At 39.2% G+C, this 26,223-nt stretch overlaps 1 protein-coding gene and 1 long non-coding RNA gene across 9 annotated transcripts in view; one reads left to right on the top strand and one right to left on the bottom strand.

Moving 5' to 3' along the window:
* Positions 1-26,223, top strand: part of LOC130177308 (obscurin-like protein 1) — a 38,288-nt gene that overhangs the window by 9,489 nt on the left and 2,576 nt on the right. For 3 of the 8 annotated variants that reach the window (XM_056388910.1, XM_056388913.1, XM_056388911.1), the window contains 23 exons: positions 47-121; positions 2,770-3,045; positions 4,872-5,147; positions 7,003-7,281; positions 7,448-7,723; positions 7,968-8,243; positions 10,366-10,641; positions 10,747-11,019; positions 11,594-11,869; positions 11,967-12,242; positions 13,456-13,731; positions 13,834-14,109; positions 14,211-14,480; positions 14,601-14,867; positions 14,982-15,251; positions 15,838-16,104; positions 17,226-17,492; positions 18,677-18,789; positions 19,129-19,282; positions 22,410-22,571; positions 22,803-22,907; positions 23,254-23,520; positions 25,461-25,730. In XM_056388910.1, coding sequence (XP_056244885.1) covers positions 47-121; positions 2,770-3,045; positions 4,872-5,147; positions 7,003-7,281; positions 7,448-7,723; positions 7,968-8,243; positions 10,366-10,641; positions 10,747-11,019; positions 11,594-11,869; positions 11,967-12,242; positions 13,456-13,731; positions 13,834-14,109; positions 14,211-14,480; positions 14,601-14,867; positions 14,982-15,251; positions 15,838-16,104; positions 17,226-17,492; positions 18,677-18,789; positions 19,129-19,282; positions 22,410-22,571; positions 22,803-22,907; positions 23,254-23,520; positions 25,461-25,730 — 5,523 coding nt within the window. The remainder of the gene's footprint in view (positions 1-46; positions 122-2,769; positions 3,046-4,871; positions 5,148-7,002; positions 7,282-7,447; positions 7,724-7,967; positions 8,244-10,365; positions 10,642-10,746; positions 11,020-11,593; positions 11,870-11,966; positions 12,243-13,455; positions 13,732-13,833; positions 14,110-14,210; positions 14,481-14,600; positions 14,868-14,981; positions 15,252-15,837; positions 16,105-17,225; positions 17,493-18,676; positions 18,790-19,128; positions 19,283-22,409; positions 22,572-22,802; positions 22,908-23,253; positions 23,521-25,460; positions 25,731-26,223) is intronic. The other 5 variants (XM_056388915.1, XM_056388916.1, XM_056388912.1 and 2 more) reach the window with 4 other exon arrangements.
* Positions 8,251-10,775, bottom strand: LOC130177311 (uncharacterized). The gene is made up of 3 exons (XR_008828997.1): positions 10,687-10,775; positions 10,341-10,494; positions 8,251-9,914 (listed from the first exon to the last, which is right to left on the bottom strand). It is a non-coding gene; the product is annotated as an uncharacterized LOC130177311 (long non-coding RNA).

The raw sequence follows: 26,223 nt of genomic DNA, 5'->3' as shown, positions 1-26,223 counted from the left end.
AGCTATCACGCAGCTCATTGTTTTCTCTTTGGCTTTGTCCAAACAGCAGAGCACTGTCACTATGGTGATGAGATTGATGAGATAGCTGATGCATCTGCCCAATACACTGTGGATGTCAAAGGTGATTTGATATATTTAAACATCAGTCATCCATGTTAACCCAGCACATAAATGCCACTAACAATAGTGGTGTATTTTATTGTTATCTCAATCATCTACGGCATCTGTATTTTCTTTTCTTACAATTGCTTTTTGTGACGTTGTCATCCCAATTCTCATGTCATTTCCTGCAGTTTTTGGCTCTTAATGAAATATGTGGGTGTTTAGTAGCTGAGTAGCTGCTCCTCATACTAACGTATATGTTGTGTTTGTCAATTCATTCTTCATTTTAATGGCCATCTTTGCTTGTAACAAGCAGCTTACAACTCTTTAAGTCCATCTTATGTCTTATTCATCACCAGATCCTCTCATTCACATTGCTGCCCCGAACCTCTCCCCGTTGCAATGACAACGAACTCTTATCAAAGAGAAGAAAATTAACGTACTTTATAGGTTTTTAAGGTGTTGGTAGAGAGATTGATGGCATGATAAGGAGTCAGTTGAAAGGGGAAATATAGGACCTCAATCTCAGACCAAGCCTGGTCGACTTTCTTGTTTGTCTTTGCAATGGATTATCCCATAACTCCATGCTAACCCACACTGATGTAAAATTCTGTTATGAGAAGAAGTATTGACACCATCAACCACTGAAAACCTTTCTCTGTGTACATCACAATGCTTATAGCTACATCGCCAAGGCTCTCTTCTGACCAAGAGAAGAACAAGTCCACCGAAGAGGCTTATCCTGTTGAAGTTATCTGCATTTCCTCAAAATGCAATTCTGGCATCTTTGGTGGCAAGAGAGGAGATACTGATAATGAAGATCATTCTGGACCTATGCCACCTTCTCAGTCAACATATGAATATACAACAGATGGGATTACAACTAAACAGCCAAAGGAGCTCTGCGACAATCAACGAACAATAAACGGACAACCTCCAGTTTACTGTAACTCTGCCAAGCCAACAATAATCAAACCTAACACACACCATTACACTAAACAGTCCACAGAATCACAAGGTGAGGAATTAATTTACTATGTACAGCATGCAGAGGGTCCATCTGAAGAGTTTGATAATTCCCTGCAGACAGCTGTCCAGACAGATGAGTTTTGTAATCGTTTACAAACTACAACTGTTGAATCAGAGGAGCTACATAGCTCAATACAGTTAGCAACTTTCCAGTCAGAGCTAGGGAGCCCCCTGCAGACTTCAACTGCCCAGTCAGAACACCTTACTAACCACTTACAGATTTCAACAGTGAACTCAGAAAGGCTCTGTAACTCCACAAAAACTACACCTAGGCAGCTAGAGGAGCCCTTTGCATCACAACATACCACAGCTGTCCAATCAGAGGAGCCCTTTACATCCTTACATACGACAACTGTCCTGTCAGAAGAGCCGTTTACAGCCTCACATACCATAACTGTCCAATCAGAAGAACCCTTTACATCCTTACATACCACAACTGTCCAGTCAGAGAAGCCCTTTACATCCTTACATATTGCAACTGTCCAGTCAGAAAGGCCCTTTAAATCCTTGCAGACTGGAACTACCCAATCACAGGAGCCCTTCACATCCTTACATACCACAATTGCACAGTCAGATGAGCCTTTTAAATCCTTACAGACTTCAATTGTCCAATCAGAGGAGCTCTGTAGGTCCAAACAGATGCCAGCTGCCCTGTCAGAGAAGCTTCTTGATTGCTCACAAACTGAATCTGTCAATTCAGAGGGGCCCTGTAACTCCTTATGGACTGCAGCTGACCAGTTAGAGGGGTCAAACAGACCCCTACAGACATCAAGTCCAGTCCAGTCAGAGAAGCTCAGTGATTTCCCCGACACTACATCTCCTCAATCATTGGACTTGTATAATTCTAAAGAGGCAGAAACTGTCCAACCAGGGGAGCATTACAACTTAGGACAGCTTGCATATTCCAGAATGGATGGCCTCTATCACACAGGACAGGCAGTGCCTAACCAGTCAGAAGTGCTGTCTCAGTCCATGCAGGCCACAGCAGTCCAAGCAAAATGTCATCACACCATGGAGGCCACAGAAGACCAAGTAGACAGCACAGTTAACTCTGGGCAAAGATCATCTACTCAGTGTGCAGAGCCTTACTATATCAAGCAGGCATCTACGGTCCAATCAGAAGAGATCTATCTATCAAGGACATGTGACAGTCACTGGAGTGACAGTGTCACTGCAAATAAGGTGGCTGTTGAAGGTGATTTAAATGGTTAGCATTATCAAACAAAAAATGGACGGGCACAATGTTGACATTGTGTAAAATGAAGAGATTGCTTTTCGCAATCCTTGACATTTTGACAATTTATTTGATTTTGTTCATACTAAACCTAGTTTAATAAACCTTTGAGCTTGAGTGGTCTGTGAGGAATATTACAAATAGGGGAAAGAGTAAATACATTAGCTTAAAATCCTAACTCGAATGCCTAGTTTTCTCAAATCTAACCAAAGATACCTCTTGTTAGATTACTAATATAACATGAAGACAATCTTTTATAATGCCTTATTTTAACTCTTCAGATTTATTGGCATGACTAATCTTGATTTGAGATTTTGCTCTTCTGTTGTTTGAAAGCATAATTTTTTGTTGTACTCAGTCATAGTGATGCAATTTTCTCCTGGTGTTACCTCAAACTTCCCCAGCTCCACCTGTGACAATCACAACACTTTGTGAGGCTGAAAGGAACAAGTCCATTGAAGTTGGTGAACCCATAGTACTACGATGTGAGATATCAGATCCTAATGTTCAAGTTACTTGGTACAAGGATGGAATAAAACTACATGAAGCAGCTGGGCAAGACATGGTGGCAGAGGGTTCCATAAGAACACTGGTTTTCCAGTCAGCGATGGTGTCTCATGCAGGGATTTACAGCTGCAAGACAACAGATGATGCAATGCAGTTTCATGTGGATGTTAAAGGTGACAAAAGTTGTTTCCATCTGTTCTGCAAATCGATTTTAGTGAGGGTAAAGTGCATCCAAATGTTTTTGTTTGCTGATAGTAAGTTGTAATAGTATTACCTTGGATGAAAAGAATCAAGGTAGACAAGTTTATAGTTTAAAGAGACAAAACAAAGATTAGGATGTTGCCGTAGAGTTGAAAAACATAAAATATTCACCTGGTCTCTTTACCACTATTTGGATGATGTCAAGTTATTGTAAGTTATCACATGACAGAGTAAGAGAGCTCAGCTGTGAGCTGCATTACTGTACTCTTTGCACACACCAAAATCACAGTGTGTGAGTATTGTAGTAACAATAACATAGCAAAAAGCTGCTAAAGTGGCTGCTTGAGAGTAGGTAAAATATGGCAGAACCTTGGCTCTAGTTTCATTCTGCCTCTAAATCAATAAACCCTTAGACACAGCAAGTTCCCAACTGAAACCTACCCACTAATGTAATGACAGTCTACATTTAGCTAATCACTTTGGCATGGTAAAACCTTTGCTTTCTCAATTTGCATGCTTCTGTAAGTACACTGACATGTAGTACACTGTGTATACTATATACACTCACTGGCGTAGCGCACAAATTCAGACAGGGTAGTGTTGTCTCTAATCAAACACTGCCATTCGGCACTTACCCGAAAAGATGATTACATCATGTGACCGTGACTGTCGCCCACCAAAATTTCAACCAGCTGCTTTTCACTTGTGACTTAAAAGTGAATGTTTCACTCTCCTGTGATTTCATGCAAAATGGAAATTAAGCTGCCTTTGGCGCAGACTCTGACAGCCTAATTTCCATGTCGCCTAATACATTGGTGGTCTCTCCCCTTCCACTACATAGTCAAGATGGCAACCGTTGAGGGTGATTAGTGTCCAGAACACAGTGTGGAAGCAAGTAGTTGTGGCACAGTCTGATATTTTGACCCTAACTTCTTTCACAGTCAAACCAACAGAGTAGAAAAGTAGAATGGGATATGACAGGTGGCCTGGATTTCATTAGTCCCATTCATTTTGTGCTTGACCAAGTTAGATGACTGGTCATTGGAGTGTCTCCAACTTTCTAACCTTCTGCCTTAGGCAGAAAACTATCTGGGCCTAATCATCCTACAGACTCATAAGCTATCACCAAATGTGTCGTACAAAAATTTTGATTTACTACAAAAGACAACAAAAAAAAAACTGTAGATAAAACTTTACTTATGGGACTCACATGAATGAATTAATGATCTACTAGGTTTTCAGTGTTGTACTGTACAAAATATAAATTTAAAGCCACACCTTTTGCTGTAGCCTAAATAATGAATGAAAGCTGTTAGGTAGGATAAAATACTTTTATTTATATTTTTTATGGTTGAATGTGACACTGCAGCCCTGTCTCATAGAATTTATGTTTCTATACAACTAAACTGCAACAACAAATATGGTTTGTAGGAAATGTAATTGTGCCTAGGTTACATTTTCTATTAACATAATATGTTCTTAATTTGCAATTTGATACTTAAGTTATTGGTAAAATGTTCAGACAATGTATTTGTTTTCCGCCAAAACATCAGTTGTTTCTTGCCGTGACTACAGCATTTCATTAGTTATGTTTTAGCACTCACAGCACTTGGTTAAGGTTAGGGAAAAAAGTTCAGCGACTTCATACACATGTTCCTGTCAGTCACTACTTTTAAAAGTAATTCCTAAGAGACAGGGTTGAAAGCTGGAGGCTTTAGTTTCAGGATTGTGCTTTGCTTAATTTGGTTAATTACAGTACATTTTATTGACCAATTCTATTTTACATCCAATCCTGTAGCTCCACCTCTGAAGTTCTCAGCTATACATGAGGCGGACCAGAAAAAGACAGTCATGGCGGGCTGTCCTATTGCTCTACAATGTGAGCTGTCAGATGCCACTGGACAAGTCAGTTGGTACAAGGATGGAACAAAGCTCCTACCTCAGAGCGGAGTAGACATCCAGTCAGAGGGAAATTTGAGGAGTCTAGTTGTCCCATCAGCAGAGGAGGCTCACACTGGCATATACCGTTGTGAGTCAAAGGATGATGACATCCAGTTTGCTGTGGAAGTAAAAGGTGACGCTTAGAAACTCTGTGGTGCTTTCACTGCCAACTAACCAAATAGCAGTTATGCTGATTAAGTCACGCTAGTCTCATTACCTAACATAATTTTTCTACTTCCCAAACTTGGTCCTCTCCTTTTCTAAAAATCCAAAAGCTACAGATTTCCTCTAATAATAATAATAATAATAATAATAATAATAATAATCATAACAATAACAACAATAACAACAACAACAACAATAATGATTTCTGCAAGTTGATGAATAAATCACTAAAACAAAGGCAAAATTTAAGTACATTTCAATGTGCAACTTTAGCTTGTCATTGCATGTCGTGTCATGTCAGTTAAAGAATAAAAGTTTTTGACAAAGGTTAACATAAATAATATAGGATGTCTCCTCTCCAAACATGTTAGTAAACATTCAGCTTCAAAATGCAGCTTCTTTTTATGCATGTCCAATAACTTAAGAAAGCTAGCATTTATTTCTTTTTCATTAAAGACACTAACTGAATACTGCTCCTTTACCATAAACCAGTGGTTCCCAACCTGTAGGCCACAGCCCACTGATGGGCCACAAAGGTATTGCAAGTGGGCTGACAAATCGCTTGCAAAACAGTACAGTTTTGGTAAAAGAATCCATCCATATAGCTATACCACTTTTCCTTATAGGGTTGCGGGGGGACTGGAGCCAATCCCAGCTGACATTGGGCAAGGGCAGGGTACACCCTGGACAGGTCGCCAGTCTATCACAAGGCTGACATATACAGATATACAACAACTCACATGCACATTCACACCTATGGGCAATTTAGAGTCACCAATTAACCTAACCCGCATGTCTTTTGGTCTGTGGGAGCAAGCCGGAGCCCCTGGAGAGAACCCACGCAGGCACAAGGAGAACATGCAAACTCCAAACAGAAAGGCCCCAGGCGTCGGGTTCTCTGAACCTTCTAACCTTCTCAATGTGAGGTGACATTGCTAACCACTGCAGCACCATGCTGCCCATGACAAAAAAATTTAACTATAAAAAAAATGTAAATGTTTTTAAATGTTTTAAAATCAAATGATCTTTAAAAACATTAAACATGTTTAAAAACTCCGTTCCTAACTCTAAGATTTACCAGTGTACTTACAGTGTACCAGGAACTTTTATGTTGTCACTGGCCAGACCACTTGGTATATTTGTTTTCTATCTCAGCCTGATTGTGCGCTTAAGATTACAATCATGAGAAAAACTGAGGTGTATTAAAATGGATAGCTGGTTAGCAACAGGAAAAATTAAAAGGAAATAGTCAAAAGATGGTGAATCAACAAGTGACCTCTCCGCTGTAAAGGGAAAAATTGAGTTTGCTACATGTTCCCCCTGCTTTCAGTTCAATCCTGAATGTTTGACCATTATTTAAAATTAAAAGTGCTTTGAGAACGTATTATTTCGCATCCATATTGTAATGGGGTCGGATGTGGGCCACCAACATTATTGAGAAGTGGGCCGTGAGTTGGAAAAGGTTGGGAACCACTGCCATAAACAAACACTGTAACTTTCTTGTTTGTGTCTTACCCATTTATTTTTGTCTGTGCTTTTTATGTCAGTGCACAATTATTGTGGATAACTCTTGATTCTTGCGCTTTTGAATAATGTATGTTTTACTTGTAGTCTTTGTGATGTCATTTGTTGTATTTATGTTGTTTTGTCAAATGTGTTTCGTTCTGAAAGAGTTTTGCCCTCTGTGTGCTTTGGTTAATTTCAGTTTCTATCTTGAAATCTTTGTAACGGAATATACAGTAGTTTGGATATTTAATTACTTCAAGAAATTACGTTTATGAAGCTTATTAAGATACTCTTTTTGTAACATCTGAAACTTATAGCACTACCTGTGAAGTTCTCAGAGCTTCAGGAGACTGACAGGAACAAATCCGTTCAAGAAGGCACTCCCATTGTCCTCAGCTGTGAACTCTGTCATGATGCTTCTGCTCATGTGGACTGGTACAAGGATGGAATGAAACTCCTGCCACAAAACAATGTGGAGATACAGTCAGATGGTCTAACAAGGAAACTACTCATCTGTTCATCTGAAAACATACATGGTGGCACCTATGAATGTTCAACGTCAGATGACACCGTCACATTCAAAGTGGACGTAAAAGGTGATTTATTTCTATCCTTACTATATTCTTAGCATACATACCACCTCCATCTTATTCTATGGTAGTTTTGAATGTTCATCAGAACGTGGTATTACTGGCAGGGCCATGTGCTCTGTCCAATGTTAGTGACCTCTTGTACAAAACCTTTGTTATTTCCTTCTCTTAGGCCGATCGCCACAGATCATGCCAGTCCCCCTGTCAGAAAGAAACAAGACGATTGCAATTGGTTGTCCAATTATTCTCCAGTGTGAGGTCTCAGACCCTGTTGCCCAGGTTTCCTGGTTTAAAGATGGGGTGGAGCTTTTTTGCAAAACAGGCCTCGATATGAAAAGGGATGGCAGCTTCAGAAAATTAATGATTCATTCGGCCAAGGTCTCTGACGCTGGCCTCTACAGCTGTAGCCTCGCTGAGGATGTTGTGACATTCCATGTGGACGTCGAAGGTGATTTTCTTGTATTCAGTCTGAATGAATGAGCTTCTAATGTGAGCTAAACATTTTAGCATGTACTTAATTACCCTTAACTGTACACTTCTTTGCACAATTACTCTTAAAGAAAGTATAGTATTTTTGTAACACTATGAAAACAGAGCTAAACAAAATGTTTCATGTGCATAGCACTACTTGTTTAATGACATTCTGACAGCTTAACAGCAGTGCTCTGCATTACTCTTATGATATCCCCCAGCTACTCCTGTGAGGTTTTCAGCACTTCCAGAGGTTGCAAGAAACAAATTTGTTGAGGCAGGCTGCCCAATTAAGCTGCAGTGTGAAGTCTCAGAGCCAACTGCCCAGGTCTATTGGCACAAGGATGGAGAACATCTACCTCCAAAGAGTGAATACGAAATCCAGACAAAAGAAAATCTGAGAGCACTAGTTATTCAATCAGCAGAAGTCACACACTCTGGGGTGTACAGCTGTGAGGCTGCAGATGACCATATAGAATTCAAGGTGGATGTTGCAGGTGATCTAAGTATTTTGAGCTTTGTCAGACTCACTAACGTCTTTCAATGAATGCTTGGCTACTAGAACAACTCAGGCTTCCAAAATTTTATGTTACAATATTCTAAGATAATGTGTACTAATACTTAATTATGTACATTTTATGATTCTGGTGGACATATAGACCATTATAGACAATTTAATGTTTTGAAAGTTTAAATTTGAGCATGGATAAATACATAAGGGATCAAAGATTATTGAAAATGAATAATTATTATGTACCAGCAGTGATATGCAGCTCAATGTCATTCTCGCCCTAGGAAGAAAATACTTAAAAAGGCCCTTTCAGGCTTAAAACTTCTTAATATTTGTATATTGACAATGGATCAAATTTGTGAAAGGTGTCACTTGTTGGAACCAACCACAGATAATTATCATCTGACGTGATGTTTTAGTGTTTTTTCAGCTTGGTTTTATGGTTTCCGTAGCAGGGAACTGTTTTGAGCCAAAAAGCTCAGATAAGTAGACAGTACACTACCTGCCAACAGTGAAAAACAGACAGTCAAAGTTAGCGTCTAGGTGGTGAACATACCGAAGCATTTAGCATCTAAAGTGCCAGATATTTACTTCAGGAGTTAGTGCAGACCAGAACAGGAGTAAAAAGAGGGTGAATATTGGACTCGAGTTTTGTATAAAAAGGACACAAATACAACTCTAAATGAATGCTACATTTGCTCTGTCTGCTGGATGTGTACTTAGGCAAAATGTTTGCAACAGCTTTAAGGGGTAATACTATGTCAGTGTTGTGTTTACAGCTTTTTCAGCCAAGTCCAGCAGTTATGGAAGTAGTTGTGCCCACATTACTCCCAGTTTCTGACCATGTCAAACTCTGCCACTTAATCCAGTATGCAGCGCAGACTGTTGTGCTTTTCACTGTGTGACTCTGGTGAGACCTCTGAAGGATGAATTGTAGATGCTGCAGACCTACTTTTCTGAAAGGCCATTATTGATCTACATGCTCTGTATTAACCAAAAATTTATAAACAAACAGACAAACCTGCAGATAAACAGAAAGCAAACAAAATAAACCATGTTTTGCCATTTACATGCTGCCAAGTGAACTTGAACAAAGTTAAAACCAGTCATTTGAAATTAGAATGATTCATGTTCCATGATACTGTCTCACTGATTGTATATGAGCCTACTAACTAGCAATGTTAAAGTAACTGAGTGATCTCACTGTCAACCTCTGTAGGCACAAACCAAACAACTCTTGAACCATCTGTTCAATCTGGAGCCAAATATCAGATTTTACAGCCTTTAGCCTGTAAATCCATGTACGTTACATAGTATAGCATAGCAAATCTGATTACTATCTGGTTACTGTTCAATGAATTGAAATTCCTATAGCACCGGTTTGATTCTCAGCTGTTCCAGAGGCTGAGAGGAACAAGTCTGTTGAAGCAGGCAGCGTGATCAAACTTCATTGTGAGATCTCAGACCTGGCAAGCCAGACCTGCTGCTATGAGGATGGAATAATCTTGCCAAAATCGGGAATAAAAATCGATTCAGAGGGCAATAAGAGGACACTGGTCATGAAGTCGGCCACATCTTCATACTCTGGGGTGTACAGTTGTAAAACTGATGATGATGATGATGATGATGATGATGATGATTCAGATTTCAGCGATATCTATGTGGAGGTGAAAGGTGATATGCTTAGCTTTTTCTTGGCAAGATGTCACTGTAGAGTCTTATACACCTTCATGACCTCTAATATCTAAAAACAAGGCCAATCATCATATCCATCATAGCTTTTCCATATTTAAGATAGACATAAAGAAATGGCATGTATTTTGATGAGTTTGCTGCCCCCCCCCCCCCACCACCACACACACACATCCATGGTTGCATTACATCAGTGCACTGCTTTAATTAACTTTTTCAGTTTGTTTCAAAAGTGGATTAACAGCCATAGATGATTATGATGTCTATGAGGAGTTGTCATCTAGATATAGCAAGGCTTGAGATCAGCATGTCTAAGCTGTGAAAACCTGTCTTTACAGCTACTGAGTGCATGCGCATAAACCATAAATTCGACTTTCAAGCAACAACTTACTTCTTTTGTGTACCGTTTTGTGTAGCACCACCGGTAACATTTGCTGATATCCCGGAGGAGGACCTTTTCAAGAGTGTTGTGGAAAAAGAACAGCTTGTTCTGTCATGCGAAGTATCGAGGACTGATGGTCTTGTCCAGTGGTACAAAGATGGAACTGAAATGCAACCAAGCAATAACATTACAATGCAAGCAGAGGACACCAAAAGAAATTTGACTATACATTCAGCCCAACTGTCCAACACAGGGACATACACATGCCGTGCAGGAGACAACATTTTAATCTTCAAGGTTACAATACGAGGTAATACATTTCATAAAAAATGTATAAAAATGTACTTAAATTTACCTTGATTGTGAAGACTAATGTTCAGATCACATTTCAATTTCATTTTTTCTTCCTCCAAAGAACCTCCAGTGATGATAATCTACCCTAAAGAGGATGTCCACCTTGACCGCCACGTCCCTGATGAAATTATTCTTAGCTGTGAGTTGTCTCGTCCCAATGGTGTTGTCAGCTGGTACAAAGATGGCCAAAAGCTGCAAGAGAGCGAGAACATCAAGCTCAAGATTGAGGGTCCTTATCGACGACTGAAAATCCTTTCTAGTGGAGTCGAAGATTCCGGAGAATATGTCTGTGATACAGCTGATGATTCAATATTCTTTCACCTTAGTATTACAGGTAAGACCCCTAATACTATATACATACATATGTATATTTGTCTCAGTAGCGTAACAGCAAAAAGCACATTGTGTAGATCATAAGGGATCAGTATGATCCAACAAACAGGTTAGTGCGAAGTGTCATCTCAATGTGTCTAAAGGAAAACATTAATTGTATAAATGGTACACACTTTTGGACAATCTACTCTTAAAGGCAACTGCACTCAGTTGTAAACTCAAAAAGGTAATGAAAAGTGAAAAAAGGGAGCTTGAGTTATGACTTCAAAGATCAAATTCTTCTACTTTCTTCGATCCACATACCTGGCCAATTGCTATGTACAGTGGGCATGCTTGTTGGATTGTCAGTTTCCGAAGGTTACAAATATTTTCAAATTCAGCTCTCCAATTCTAACACTGGAAAGTTGTGGGGGGACGGAGTTTGATCACAAACTGAACACATCTGAAGCATACTGATGTCGTTAACATTGTCAGTGTTAGTGGTTTATTGATTCCTCGAGAATCAAAGATGAATCTAAAGACATTGCTGCAGGTGTTATACTGTATATGCTATATGTCAAAATGTCCATTTCCAGAACCTCCAGTGCGAATTGTATCCCCAAGCCAGTCACAAATGGAACTGTGCCAGCAAACTTCTGAGAGGATGGTACTGAGCTGTGAGATCTCACGGCCCAATGCAGTGGTGCGCTGGTATCGAGATGGACTCGAAGTGGAGGAGAATGACAACCTTATTCTGGAGGTGGATGGTGTCTACAGAAGACTTATTATACCCGAAACTACTGTCAAAGATTCAGCAGAATATGTATGCGATACAGCAGACGATTCCATGACGTTCTTTGTAAACATAGCAGGTAAGAAATACTAAAGAATGGGGAGACTATAGGTCAACTAATGGGTTGCTGTGTCTGTGTTTATCCATTTCTAACACAAATTCTTATGAATACTTAGAGCCTCCTGTTCGCTTCTTACGCCCAAGGAAGACTGCAAGTAGAGTAGAGAAAGTGGCTGGGGAGACTGTGGTTCTAGACTGTGAAGTTTCAAGATCAAATGCCGAAGTCACCTGGAAGAAAAATGGGGAAGAAGTAGAAGACTCCAGAAATATCACCGTCCTTGAAGATGGTGTTATGCGTCAATTAACCATTCACTGTCTAACAGTGGAGGATGCTGGGCAATATGTCTGTGATGCAAAAGACGATGTGATGGATTTCCATGTGAACGTGCAAGGTATGTTATTGTACTTCAAGGTATTACTCAAAAACCAGATATGTTTTTGAAAGGCTATGCTATAAAGCCCTCAAAGTCACAAAAGATACATTTTGAAATTGATTCGCACATCTTACTTGCTTCTTCATAACAATGCCCCGTAGTTGAGGTATTTAGACCAAACATGATTTCTTAGAGACAAAATTTAAATAACTAAATCTGGTGGTCATAACATGAAACTACAGGGTTTTTAATTATCCATGGGCATCCTCTGCTTTTGTACCATTAGCAATATCAGATAAAGAAAAAACTGAAATGGGAATAAAGAATGGGGAAAAACAATCCGACTTCATAGTTTAGGTTTATGTTATTGCAACCAGTTTTAATTATATCAGTTTCGTTTCTGAGAAATCATGCATTGTAGAGCCTGACCAATATATCGGTCAGACAATTTTATCAGCCGATTTTGGCCTATCACAGATATATTGGTATCGGCACATATATTCTCCAAAAGGCGCTGACATGAATACTTTTATTAAGAAGCAATAATGCAGTGGAAATGCTCGAGTCAAATCAGGTTTTATAGGCAGCATTTTATGTGCATTTGACCCTTTGTTAAATATATACATATAACATAAATACATATTTATTCTAATGTTTTTATTTATAGTTATTTTATTTAATTCCAAGTGAAGATTACCGTTTCATTGCACTGATGTCATTTTGGACAATAAAGTTTATTGTTAAACTGTAAAATTCCTGCTTTTATTACATATCCTTTTAACAAGTTTATATATATATATATATATAAATAAATATATATATATATATATATATATATATATAATATATATATATATATATAAATAAATAAATATATATATATATACATATACACACACACACACACACACAGTATATATGTGTATTGGCCGATATATTGATATCAGAATTTTACTCCCTAATATTGGTATGATGCATGTATTGTTTCACTAAAATATTACAATATCCATCAGCCTCAGGGGCACTTGCAATTCTAAAAGAAGCCAATCAGAGGCAAAAATCAGATTAGTTGGAATAACTCTTCCGTCTTTGCAACTGGATAGTTTCTGGGGCACAATTTTTTTTTTTTTTTTTTTTTTTATTATCTTTTGGAACTTTGGGGCTCTGTAATATAGAATGAAAAAAATATTAATTCTATAAAAATAGAAATTCTCTTCTTGTTCATTTTCAGAGTTGCCTGTAAAAATTCTTGGAAAATCCAACGCAAAAACAGAAAAGCTGTTCTTAGTGTCAGATGACATTATTCTTGTGTGTGAACTCTCAAGACCCAGTGTTTCAGTGAATTGGTATAAAGATAATCAGCTTATTGGTGACACGGAGCGATACTGTAGTGAGGAGCAAGGTGTTTTCCGATCACTGGTTGTCCTAAATGCTGGGCTCCAAGATTCTGGAGAGTACACTTGTGATGCAGGAGATGATAAGATGGTCTTCTACATCACTGTCAAAGGTAATCATCTTATTAAGCAATTCAAATGTTATCCGTCTTTCCTCGACTAAGGATTGAAGACACTAACTAACTGATAACTGGTACTGTGTTGTTTATGCTCAGAGCCTCCAGTGCAGATCATTGGAAACTCAGGTCACCCAGAGCATCATATTCTGGTAGCAGGAGATGACCTTATTTTGGAGTGTGAAGTGTCTCGGCCAAATGCCACTGTTCAGTGGTTATGGAATGGCGAGATACTGAAACCAGATACACGTATAAAAATTGACAGCCATGATGTTATGAGAAAGCTCGTTCTCTCTGGGCTTCAGCCCTCAGACTCTGGAGAATACATTTGTGACGCCATCGATGACAAATTAATAACAATTGTTGAGGTGCAAGGTAAGATTAAAGTGAAACATGTTTTTGTTTGATGAACTAAATGTTTCATGTATGCAAATGGAATTCAAAGGCAACTTCTTTGTAAATCTCATTTTTCTCAGAGCCAGCGGCCAAGTTTGTGAATAAAAAAGCAAGTAATAACATCACAGCCTATGAAAATGAGAGTGTCACGCTGTGTGCCATTGTGAGCCGTGAAAGAGCTAATGTCCGGTGGCTGAAAGATGGCCAACTATTGAACGAGGACAACATTCACATTTCGAGTGAGGGTAATACCCACAAGCTCACCATTAATCCCCTGCAGCTGTCAGATTCTGGAGAATATGTTTGTGACGTAAACACAGATGAGATGTATTTCAGTCTTTTAGTTAAAGGTAAGAATTTGGCACTCCTAATCAAAATGTGACCTTTATTCCACAGTAAACATTTACTTGATCCTAACCGCCACAAAGTTAACATCTCTCTGGTGTAATATTTCTTAATCTTCTTATTAGAAATGAAGGTGAAATTTACCAAACCACTGGAGAATACTGTGTCTCTGAAGGGCAGCAGCCTTACACTACGATGCGAGATCAGCAAGCCCAAAGGAGATGTACAGTGGCTAAAGGATGGCCAGGAGATCTCTCCAAGCCGTCGACACACCATAAGGGCACAAGGACGAGAGCGAAACTTCACCATCCACCAAATAGCTGAGGAAGATGCTGGAGAGTATGCCTGTGAATCCACAGATGACAGGACCTCAGCTACTGTCACTGTAGAAAGTAAGTGCATTTAAATCTTACAAATAATGTATTAGAAAATGGTTTAAAATGGTCAGTGTGCTATCTTAACATTGAAAGCTTCAAATCTAATTCAGCTGGATGCTTTGCCTTCAGCTCCCCGTGTTGTTGAGTTCATAGCAGAGCTTCGTAACATCACAGTCCGTGAAGGAGAAGATGCAGTATTTAAGTGTGTGGTTTCACCAGTGGACACTCAGTTGGCGTGGCACTTAAATGGCAAGCAAGTAGCTCTGAATGAGCGGACTGTCATTTCAAGCAATGGACTATGCCACATGCTCTGCATCCACAACTGCACGGTTTCAGATAGCGGCAGAGTGACAGCTGATGCAGAGGGGTTGGTATCAGAAGCAGAACTACAGGTTCAAGGTGAGTTCTTGCCCCATCCATTAACACTATAATTATATATATTTGTCTAGATGAATCATAGAAGTTACAACATTTAACAATAGTTCAGCAAACCTCTTATCTCTCTGGTAGTTATCGCCTTATTTTTAACTGAGCTATTTTCAGCAATACTGAAGTGAACATAAACATAAAAGTAAGAAAGTTTAAATGCATGTGTACCTTTAGTGTCACACAAGCATATATGATAAATAGTGACCCTTTCAGACAACTTGAAATTGTTCAAGGCGTCTTTGACAGCTAGCGCTTAGCAGCTTCTCCTGTTAGAATTCCTCTGGTAACTGACAGAGACAAGTGGCTCAGTGGTTTTGGCATATGTGACACTGCAGGGGGCAAGGCTCCTCAGAGCTTTTTGCTTGGTGTCTTTGCCTGAACTTGCATCATAACTTTGCTGAATTTCTTTGCTCTGTATTGTATTTCGCTCTGTCTGGGTGTGGCTGGGAGTATTTTTATGCAAGGAACACAAACATACAATTTGATCATATAAAAGTATATAAAGCGGTGACATGATAGATGCTGCTATCTAGAAATTCCCTATATTCATTTTCAGAGCAACAGGTGATGTTCACCAAGAAAATGACACCAGTTTCTGCTGAAGAGTACAGTGAGGCAATTCTAGAGGTGGAGGTGAGTCTGGATTCAGGAGAGGTGCAGTGGATGAGGCAAGGGGTTCTGATCCACCCTGAGGCTAAGTATACCCTGAAAAACAAGGGCCGAAAACACAGTCTCACCATACACAAACTGGCCGTGTCTGACCGGGGCACCTACAGCTGTGAAACACTCCATGACCGCACGCAAGCCCAGCTAACAGTGGAACGTGAGTGTGCACGTGTTCTCACTATGCTCTGTTCTTGTTTGTTTACTGCCGTTGCCGGCAGCTCCACCTCTTGCACACCCTCAATCAGTGCTTCTTGTGAAGCAAAGCTCAATTAACTGAGTAAGAGTAATTTGAGTGACTAGAAGACCAGGATTGCACTTGTACTGGAACACGATGGCACCCAACAGGTGATAGCCTTACAGCCCAAGCTGACACACAAAACCAGGGTTTCTGTATTGACAAAAGATCAATAAATTCCTGAGTGGATTTCATCACCTATGTCAGATTACAGTTTAAAGGAAGTGTTTGATAAATAACAAGTTATGACACTATTTTTCAAGGACTATAAAGTACCCATTTCCTAACAAAAAGCACCACTTAAATTTCATGTAAGTAGCAAACTTGAGACACTATAAAACCAGCATCTTGTAGTGATTAAGACGTACTTATGATTGTTTTTCTTTGTGCATGCGTCTTATATTTCTTAGTCCTATGACCCACAGGCCAGTGGGTGAATTAAAGGCTGTTCTTTCAACACTAGTGTGGGTGGGAAGGGGAAAGTCAGGACTTCGGGCTGCTGTTGGCACCTCCTATGAATTTGGATCTCCTCTCATTGCATCTAAATTTACACCCTGGCCTTCAAAACTAAGGTTGTTGTCATCAGGTCTCCAAAATAAACACTCCTTTTTTCCACAGGGAATGCTTGTCTGTGTTAGAATAAGTGAAAAATGTTGGCAATTTCAAAGCTGGCTTTTGTATAAAGCCCAGTACTCAAATGACTAAAATATCGTCTGGTCAGTATGTGCCAGCTTGTACTGTTTAACTGCAGACTGCTGTGCACAGAACAGACTCCAAGCCTATTCTGTAACAGAAAATGGACACCATGTGTGCTCAGTGTTAAAGTGGAATACAAATGAATTTTACTGGGGCCAATCTTTCAGACATAAGCTTTGAACCTTTGATTTCATAACTATGATTTATTTTCATTTAATCATAATATGGAAAAGTACTAACACAAAAGTACACAAAAAGTAGATGGCTAAACGTACTTGTACTACGAACATAAAAGTAACACCCTCAAAATCTGCTGTTGGATAACTTAACTGCATCTTCCTTTACAGCTCGAAAAATCACAATCAAGAGGGGATTGACTGACATTAAAACCACAGAGAGAGAAACGGCCTCCTTTGAAGTGGAGCTCTCACATCCCAATGTGCCAGGCACTTGGATGAGAAACGGAATCCAGCTTAAGCCGACAAACCACTTCCGTATGAGTGCCAAAGGACAAGTTCACAGCCTCACCATCTCTAATCTATCAGTAGAAGACACTGGCACCTTTACATTCAGTGTAGAGAATCTGAAGACGTCTGCAAGGCTTGTTGTGAAGGGTAAGTCATTAAGTTAAAAAAAAAAAAAGTAATTTTAAGATAATTCTGCTTATTATAAGGCCAATTAACAAGCTCTATTAAGTAATATACTGGGTCAACTTAATGCTTCCAAATAATTCATTATCTGCACGTTTTAGTTCACAGCTGACAAACTATGTACAGTATACTGCAGTACTACCAAAACAACATTTTACTGTACCAATTTTGTTATGACCTCAGACTGGTAGCTAAAGTGGTCCACTCAGACTACTAGACCAAATGCCAGCCAGTGGAGGCATGATAATGGAATGACGGCTCTGCTACTGTTGTCTTTATCTGGTCTCATGTTGCAAACACAAAATAGCCTAGCATGACCCAATGAAAAGTGGTAGCTCTGTTCTGTCTCTTCTGTCAGGTGCTAGTTTAACCTCATGCTGTAAAATAATCCGCTCCATGCCCATTCACTCAGTGTGCATCATCCCTTTGAGCTAGGGGCTGAAATGCTGAGGATGACAGTTGGATGAAAACTTAACTTAAAAGATAGGTTCACATTTTTGTTCAGGTTCATCTTAAGAAAAAAAAAAAAAACTAAGACAAATCAGGTTATGGTCTTTTTAGTACAGCATACCCTCTTTGCATTTCATCACACCGTTTCCCTCATGAGCTGCAGTGGAGGAACAGTAACAAAAATGGGGGAATTCTGTACTTTTGTCTTACTCACATTGCTGAAGCCTGATATTAACTTCACATAAACCTTGGAATATAGTTTAATTAAGGATGGGCGATCTGATGATCTTATATCATGGACAATCTTACTTTGACATATGATCTACTTTTTTAGAAATATCATGCAGATCATGTCATTAAAATGCAGATAGTCACAATTCAGATTGTTGATTGCAATGCTAACCAAAAAAATTTTCATGTGAGCTTTTGGCCAGATCGGTCTACCCTAATTTTAACATGGAACAAGGACTGTGGATTTTGTTGTACAATCTCTTCCATTCAAAGCATGTTAGAAGGGAAGGAATGATTACAACAAATGAAAGCTGTTTCACTGTTCACACTGCCACCTGACTTTTGTTTGAAGACAGACTTTAAAAATTGCGACCCTATCCTTTAGCTACTGATTTTGTGTAGCAATGCAATTGAGAAATTTAAATATGGTTTTGGTTTCTTAACTAAGCATGCTTTCTCACCACCAGAGCCCCCAGTGACTATTTTCAGAAAACTGGAGGACCAGAAATTCTCTGAAGGAGCAGTAATCTCTATTGAGTGTGAGCTGTCGAGACACAATGTCAATGTAAAATGGATTAAGGCAAGTGTTGGATTTTTCTTTTTCATTCTAAACAACAAAGATGGACACTACCCAATAACAAACTTACACACCATCCAAACAGCGAAGATCTTTGTGGACACAGCATTGCAGTCATAATCACCAAAGATAAAATTCTATACCAAATTTTGAGTTCAAGCCTAAAGTAAAACAAACTTTTACTGGGTTGTCTTCTGCCAACTTTATGTTGATCAATGTGGAACAATAAAGAACTATAATTGACTGAAGTGTACAATGCATCACATCCACTTGGAGTTGTTTGGATTAATTGCACTAGAGAAAAATTAAAATACTTTTTTTTTTTTTTTTCATCCTTTTCAGAATGAGGTTGAGGTGAAGCCAGGGAAGGACTTGCGGATTTATGGAATGGGGAGAAAACGGTTTCTTCAGATCATGAAATGTCATGTCAGTGACTCTGGCACGTATACCTGCGATGCTGGAGATGCTATTACATCCTGCACTGTGGAGGTCTACGGTAAAGTCTGTCGTCTAAATACTATAAATTACAGAAAAGGTGCCAGGGAAATCCTCTGTTATGTAAAAAGGAAATAACAAGCAGAGTGAGATTGTAGAAATACTCCTTTACTGCTCTGTTACCATGCATGGAGGCTGTAGTTACATACAACACCTAGTACATGTGTAAGTGACATATACTCTAATACAGAAATCATCTCTTTTATACATTCAACACCACCCTTTCATAGAGATACACAAACAAAACAACCTAATAGCCTACTGGTCTAATAGACCCTTCTTTCCAGAACAGTCTTGTCTCAGTTGTTACCCAAGAAGCGGTGGTCATGCCACATTAACCTCCTCATAGTCGATCTGTCCAGGTCGACATGACTAAGCTAAGACAAATGTACCTGCCAAAGCTTTATTGGCTCTTACATATCAGTAAACATTTCCAACCAGATGTTTTCCTGTCAAAGTACTACTAACAGGCTCGACTGTGAAATCAGTAATATGATGATGAATTTCCACAAAGTGCCACAAGTTTCAAAGTGGTGTGATACAAATACGGGCTGACTGAAAGAGTACCTTAAGCCAAGGCTGAAAAGCAGTATTGGCATTAACTAAGTATACATGACTGAAAGTAATTAAGTTGTATCAGCGGTCTAAAATGAGGTCCCCTGGTAGCCCAACAACTCTCTCCCTGGTGTTTCTTGTCTCTCTCTACATTGACTGTAAGTATTTTTTTATGTATAAAAGTCAGTACTATGATTAGCTATGGGTTCTTTTATACAAATGACACAGCACAGAATTATTCAAGCTAATCAACACTGCACCTGGCTAGTGATCAAAAATTAGAATCAGCACTAGGTTGTATCTATTCAGATGCACATTTCTTTAATGGTAAACTAACGCTTCCTTTCCTTTAATCCTTTAATAAACTAATTAAACTGAGAAATCAACAACAGAGAAAAAAAATACTTAAGAACTGACATTCACTCGAGATACAGCTACTGCACACCTTGTGCCACACAGTCTGGGTGGACACTGCGATATTGTGATGCTGTTTTAAAGGAAAAAATAATTCAAATAACTACATTCTACCAGAGCTGAACTGAATGTGCAGCAACATCTAGGTCAACTTATGTACAGACGGCAGCAGCTTTTTCACAGCAGAAAAAACACAGGTATAGCCTAATTAATAAAATAACATATTCAATCTTTGTGTGTATTCTGCATGACAGCTCACGGTGTCACTTGAACAGAGTGGTTAATGTTACTAGCCACCTGCACTTCAATCAGTCCGCTGTAAAAATGTCTATGACAGGCAGTATGTCAAAGAAAAAAAATGAAATAGTTATTAAATACTTTTAGGCTTTGGTAAACCACTTTTAGGACTTGTTACAACCATAATTTGAAAGTGGTAGGGTATAACTGAGGTACACTAAACATTGCCAAAGTAAGTCAAACAGTATTATTCACATAATGTCAACATGTCCATTGCAGTGTGTGTGTGTGTGTGTGTGTGTGTCTGTGTGTATAGTTAACTTGGAAATAATTGGTAGAATGTTTAGCAAGGACTGTAAACATGTACACAAAAACAAAGAAAAAAAGGACTTACCACACATTCACAATGCCAGATAAGCACTGCAACCTTTGTTCATGTTAGCTGCCCTTAGCCACTTATGTTAGCTGCTGATTCTCTTCAATATTGAGGACTTTATTGACTTTCCTAGGATATTAACTAAGCTAGCTAGTGTTTACGTTTAGCAAACAATTAACTTTCACCACCCAGGCATCATTAAAGTTAAAATATAATAAGGCTATTGCACCAAGCTAGCTTGAGAGCAGAGCCAACAGAATCCCAAAATTAGCCTAGCATGGTTGCTACACCACCACTCCTCACCCGCACAGGTGATAACAGTTGTGGCTGATTGTGGCTGTAGCTCTAGCCTCCGTGACGTCACCCATAGGTTTCTAAGGAGCGATTGCTCCACCGTCAAAATCTTTGCAGTGATTCCCCCAAACTCCCAGCTAATCGAAAAATGAGCAAAGAGGTGGCGTGTGTGGAGCTGAGACTTCGGTGAATGTCGGTTTGTGAACGGGTGAGTTATAAACACCCCCCCTTGTCATGAAGGAGGAAATAAGCTATAGAGACCAAACACGTTTTTTTTATGCCAGGCTGTAAACATGTTTATTTCTGTTGTAAAGTTGGACATTATTACGTGAGTCCGTGGGGATTTACTCGTTTTTGGCGTAAGACTCAAGCAAAACTGCAGTTTTTAGCACTTAGAGTTGCTCTGCAGGTTGCCACATGGTAGAGACTAAACTTGATTGACATCACTCACTCTCACCTGTTAGCTGTGTTACACCTGATTGGGTGGGACAAATTAGACTTAATTAGACTTAATGGAAAACACCTGTGTGGGTGTGCGAGGTTTTAAAGTCATGATGCATATTCTAAAGAGGGTTTAAGTACAATACAAGTTTATTTGAATACTTTTTAGATGTAGACACATTTAAGCACATTAGGATCATTATTACCTAGCTATTGCTATACGGCCTACACTGGTAGCAATATTTACCAATGACGGTATATATACAGTATATATAATTTTATTGTTATGGTAAAAAAAAAAAAACATTGTGAATGCAGTTCATATATTAAGTTCCCTTTGTATTACAGTAGGAGATTATTCTGTCTATGAACCGGGCTTTCAGCCTTGCAAATACAGCACAACACTGCCGTCTGCTGAGGATTTCCAGTATAGACATAATGACAGTGGGTATACATCAGAGGACGTGAGAGGTGAAACGTCTTCAGGTACCTACAACTATGACCTGGATAATTGAGACATCAGACATCAGAGGACATTGTCTAATATCTATTGTATAACTTTATCGGTTAGGCCATAATATAGCCATAGTTGTAGACTAAAAGTGTAGAAAATGCAACATTTCTATACATTTACCATGTTTTAAAAAGGGGATAGGAAACCATAGCAAAGACTTCCTGTTCTGACAAAAATAAGGTTTGAAATTGTCTTCAATGTTTTTTTCACTCTCTCTTTTTACTTTTTCAGTTTGATATTGTTGAGAGGTCCCCGCTGAAATCTTAAATATTTTTTAAATGTTAATTCTTTCTGCAGAGCGTGAGCTATTGATCCTGCAGGGCCTTGAGGATCTGGACATCCAGGAAGATCAGAATGCCGTGTTTGTGTGCGAGATCTCAGTGGAGGATGTGCCAGGAGAATGGCTCAGAAATGGGGAGAGGATACAACCCACCAGCACCATCAAGATCCGCCAGGAAGGTCAGCTTAAAAATCATATTCATGAATCAATAATGCAATTCATTGTGATGATGTCAGGCTTTTTAATACTGTAACAAGACAGGAGCTAAAGAGGCTAATGTAAATAATATCCTGTAAACAGAAATGAAAAAATAAAGTGGGTGGAATTGCATATTCTTTAGCCAGTAGAATTAAGCCAATTAGTATCTGGTTTATTATTTATCATTGTCATCAATTTTGTTCTTATTTCAGGGACCAAACATTTTCTTCTTATGTGCAATGTGCGAGCAGAGGACTCTGGAGAAATCAAGTTTGTTGCCAGACATGTTGAATCTGTCGCTTACCTGGAGGTGGAAGGTAGCCTATTATAATAATGTAAACATGCTGTTAGATGTTTTAAAGTATGTATACGTTTGTATGTAGTGTATACATGCTTGTCCAATAAAATATATGTATATACCTATTGATTTATTAGGGCCAAATTATAGAGCATTACTGCTTGTAATCCAAGCACCACAGTGAGCTAGTTTAGTGTGATCTTTTTCACAGGATTTTTGATTTACACTAAATACAATGTTTGTGGTTCTGGTCATATTAAAAAGGTTCAAATATACTAAAAAGTGTGTTGATTTGTGTGACTAAACGGCTTGATTTCTTCTGTCAAGTATGTCCTCGATTTTAAACTGCATTTCTCCCTTTCCAGAGATTCCTGTCAACATTGTAAAACCTCTACAGGATAAGACCGCCCTTGAGAAGACCCGTGTTATCCTAGACTGCACAGTGTCTAACTCCAGATGTAGTATCCGCTGGTACAAAGGCTGCAATGTCATCCTGCCCTCGGAGCGCTTCGAGATATGCAGTGAAGGCTGTTATCGCAAACTGGTCATCCAGCAGGTGGCGCTAGATGATGAGGGCACATACAGTGTCCAGGTTGGAGAGCACACATGTTCTGCAAAACTGACAGTGGAGGGTAAGGGAGTTTTCGATTAATTATCAGCACTGTGTAGTTTACAGCCAAACCTTTTCATTTGTCTTTTTGCATTAGTTTATTGTTTACCAGTCAGTCCAGTGCAGAAGAAATCTAATCTGACAATAAATACCTGTCTGACAACAAAAAGTGAAGCTATTTGTTACTGGGATAATGTTATGGGGTGGATATGCACAGCATATACTGAACTACTGGTCTTGTTGTTGGTCTATGTTTGGTATTGATAGTACCATACCAAGTATAGGTAGCAGTGACAAATCCCAGAACTAGATTTGTCTTGGCCTCCTTTTTCACAGAAACACATAAATTAAATATTAAATAACAAATAGGTAACACTGACAACAGTATGAGGCTGCTCTCTCATGCTAGTGCCATAGAGGAAGTGAAGGATACATAATACCAAACCTCATAGCTCCATCTACTGGGAAAACAAAACTACCACATGTAATTTCTTCTTTCGGGATGGCATGGTAGTGGGGGATTTACACAAAACCTACTGGCATTTCATACATGTCGGCTTTTTTTTTATTTCACTCTTGACTTGTTTAGATTTGAAGCAGCCATTTGCAACATCCTTTGCATCCTTTAAAAGTGGCTTTAAACAGCAGTTGTTCACTGAGAGCAGCAGCCATGGTGATTTTGTCGTCACAATATCGATTCTATTGACACACTTATCTCATAGATCTTCAACCCTGGCTGTTAAATGTGTCATTTTGTAATAAAATGTAGCTCAGAATATGCCATTCACAAACCAGATCATAGTATTTCTGTCTAAACTATCCTCAATATAAATAAAGAGATTAAACAACAGCAAAATATCCTTGGGGTTAAGATTAGACTTTATTCATCCAAAAGGCAAATTAGGTTAACTGAACAAGTTAACGGGGGATCTACCACATTTTCGTGTATTTTTTGGCAATTTGATTGTGTGATATTCATTTTTAAATACAAAAATTAAAATACAAAGCGTGTTTCTTTTTCACAGTCAAAAAGGGATGAGTGAAATTTGATAAATGGTTTGATCTTCATCTTCTAACTCATACAGGCAGAGCTCTGCATCACTTGTCTCACAATAAGAGTCTTTTTTCTGTTTCCCTTTGCTTTTTCCTATAAGAAATGAAAATGAAACAACAAAAGCACCTTGTATTTCAATTTTTATAGCCTTTTTTAAAATGAAAATCAAATCACTTGGTTGTTTTTAATAGGCATGTCTGTAAGGTTTTGGTATTATCTGAACCCTAAGGCAGAACACAGAGTAGTGGTGTAAAAAAGTCTTTTATTGCACTTTTAGTTTATGGTGTGGAATGGGGGCTGGTTACGATGCTGAGGGCACGGGGCTGTAGACAGTCCAGCAGGATAATGGCAGAGATAGACTTACAGACAGGAATCCACACAGCTGAGCAGGCAAACAAAATCCAAGCAGGAGCTGAGTGTGGCAGGTGGCAGGAGCATGAATCTGAAGCACAAAAACAACAGGATTACAAAAAGTTCAGAAAGAGCAAACAGGTAGCAGACTGAGCAGGAACCAGGGAAGCCATCCCCAGCTCACACACACACACACACACACACACACACACACACACACACACACACACACACAATACAGAAACAAGGAACAAACTGGGGACCAAAAAACACATGAGGAAGGGGAAAACAGCAGAGCACAAAAGGGAAAGACAAGGACAAGAAAAATCTAACAACCAAAACATGCACAAAAACTTTTCACCAGCTGATGTAAGATTTCTCAAAACTGGGTTTGATATCTAACTCTTTAAAAGTCAAAAGTTTCTTCCTCAGCTCTCAGATATACTCCAGTGCACTTTTTGTCATAACTCTGATTAATATGTTTCAGGGAACCTTACTGGAAACCTGTTTCTATAAAAATGCTCACAGTTTTCCCTGTGCTCTGTGCACCGTCTCAGCCCAGTCTTTATTGATGGTCAGAGAGCTGAAAGACGTTGAGGTCAAGGCCCCCGATGAAGCCTGCTTCGAATGTGAGGTGTCGGTGCCTGTACTCAAAGCTCCTGTGTGGAGTCTGAACGGGGAGCCCTTACAGCCAAGCCCTCAGGTTCTCCTGGAGAAGATGGGCACAGTCCACAGACTGACCCTCCGACAAACCTCCCCGGACATGAACGGAGTGGTGGAGTTCAGCTCTGGGAAAACAAAGAGCAGAGCCCAGCTTCAGGTGCTGAGTAAGTGACAGAAGAAGCTGTTTAAAGGCATTTCTATTACAATTTTCTGTGCAGTTTATCTGACTTTCCTTCAGTTCAACTTTATTTTACCTTGTCAGTTAAAGTCATAGATATGGTAAAGATTTATGCACATGTAAGATTTGTCATGACCTGACTCAAGTGGCTACAACAAAAGGGAGACAGGCCAGTGGTATATGTGCTCTGCATGATCAAGGTATACGTGAGTGCAGGTGTTGTAAGGTGCAGAACTAAACATATGGATTAAACTAAGACAACATAGCCAAACCCAAAATGTGGTCTGCCTGCAGAGAATGGTTAGCTGGCAGCCAGGACTTGTATACCCTGGAAAACACTGGGCTCCACAGGTGATCCAGATGTACCAATCAGCTATCTGCAGACAAAGGTTTTGTCAGAAATCACTCACTCACTCTCACTATCCAGGGAGTTCAGTATAGAAGACTAAGTAGTGAGCTAACCCCAAGAGCACCCCAGG

The sequence above is a fragment of the Seriola aureovittata genome, chromosome 11 (genome assembly GCF_021018895.1).
Source record: "Seriola aureovittata isolate HTS-2021-v1 ecotype China chromosome 11, ASM2101889v1, whole genome shotgun sequence".
NCBI classification, from domain to species: Eukaryota; Metazoa; Chordata; class Actinopteri; order Carangiformes; family Carangidae; genus Seriola; species Seriola aureovittata.
The sequence above is the reverse complement of the archived record's forward strand: the minus strand, read 5'-3'. Positions and strand labels throughout refer to the sequence as shown.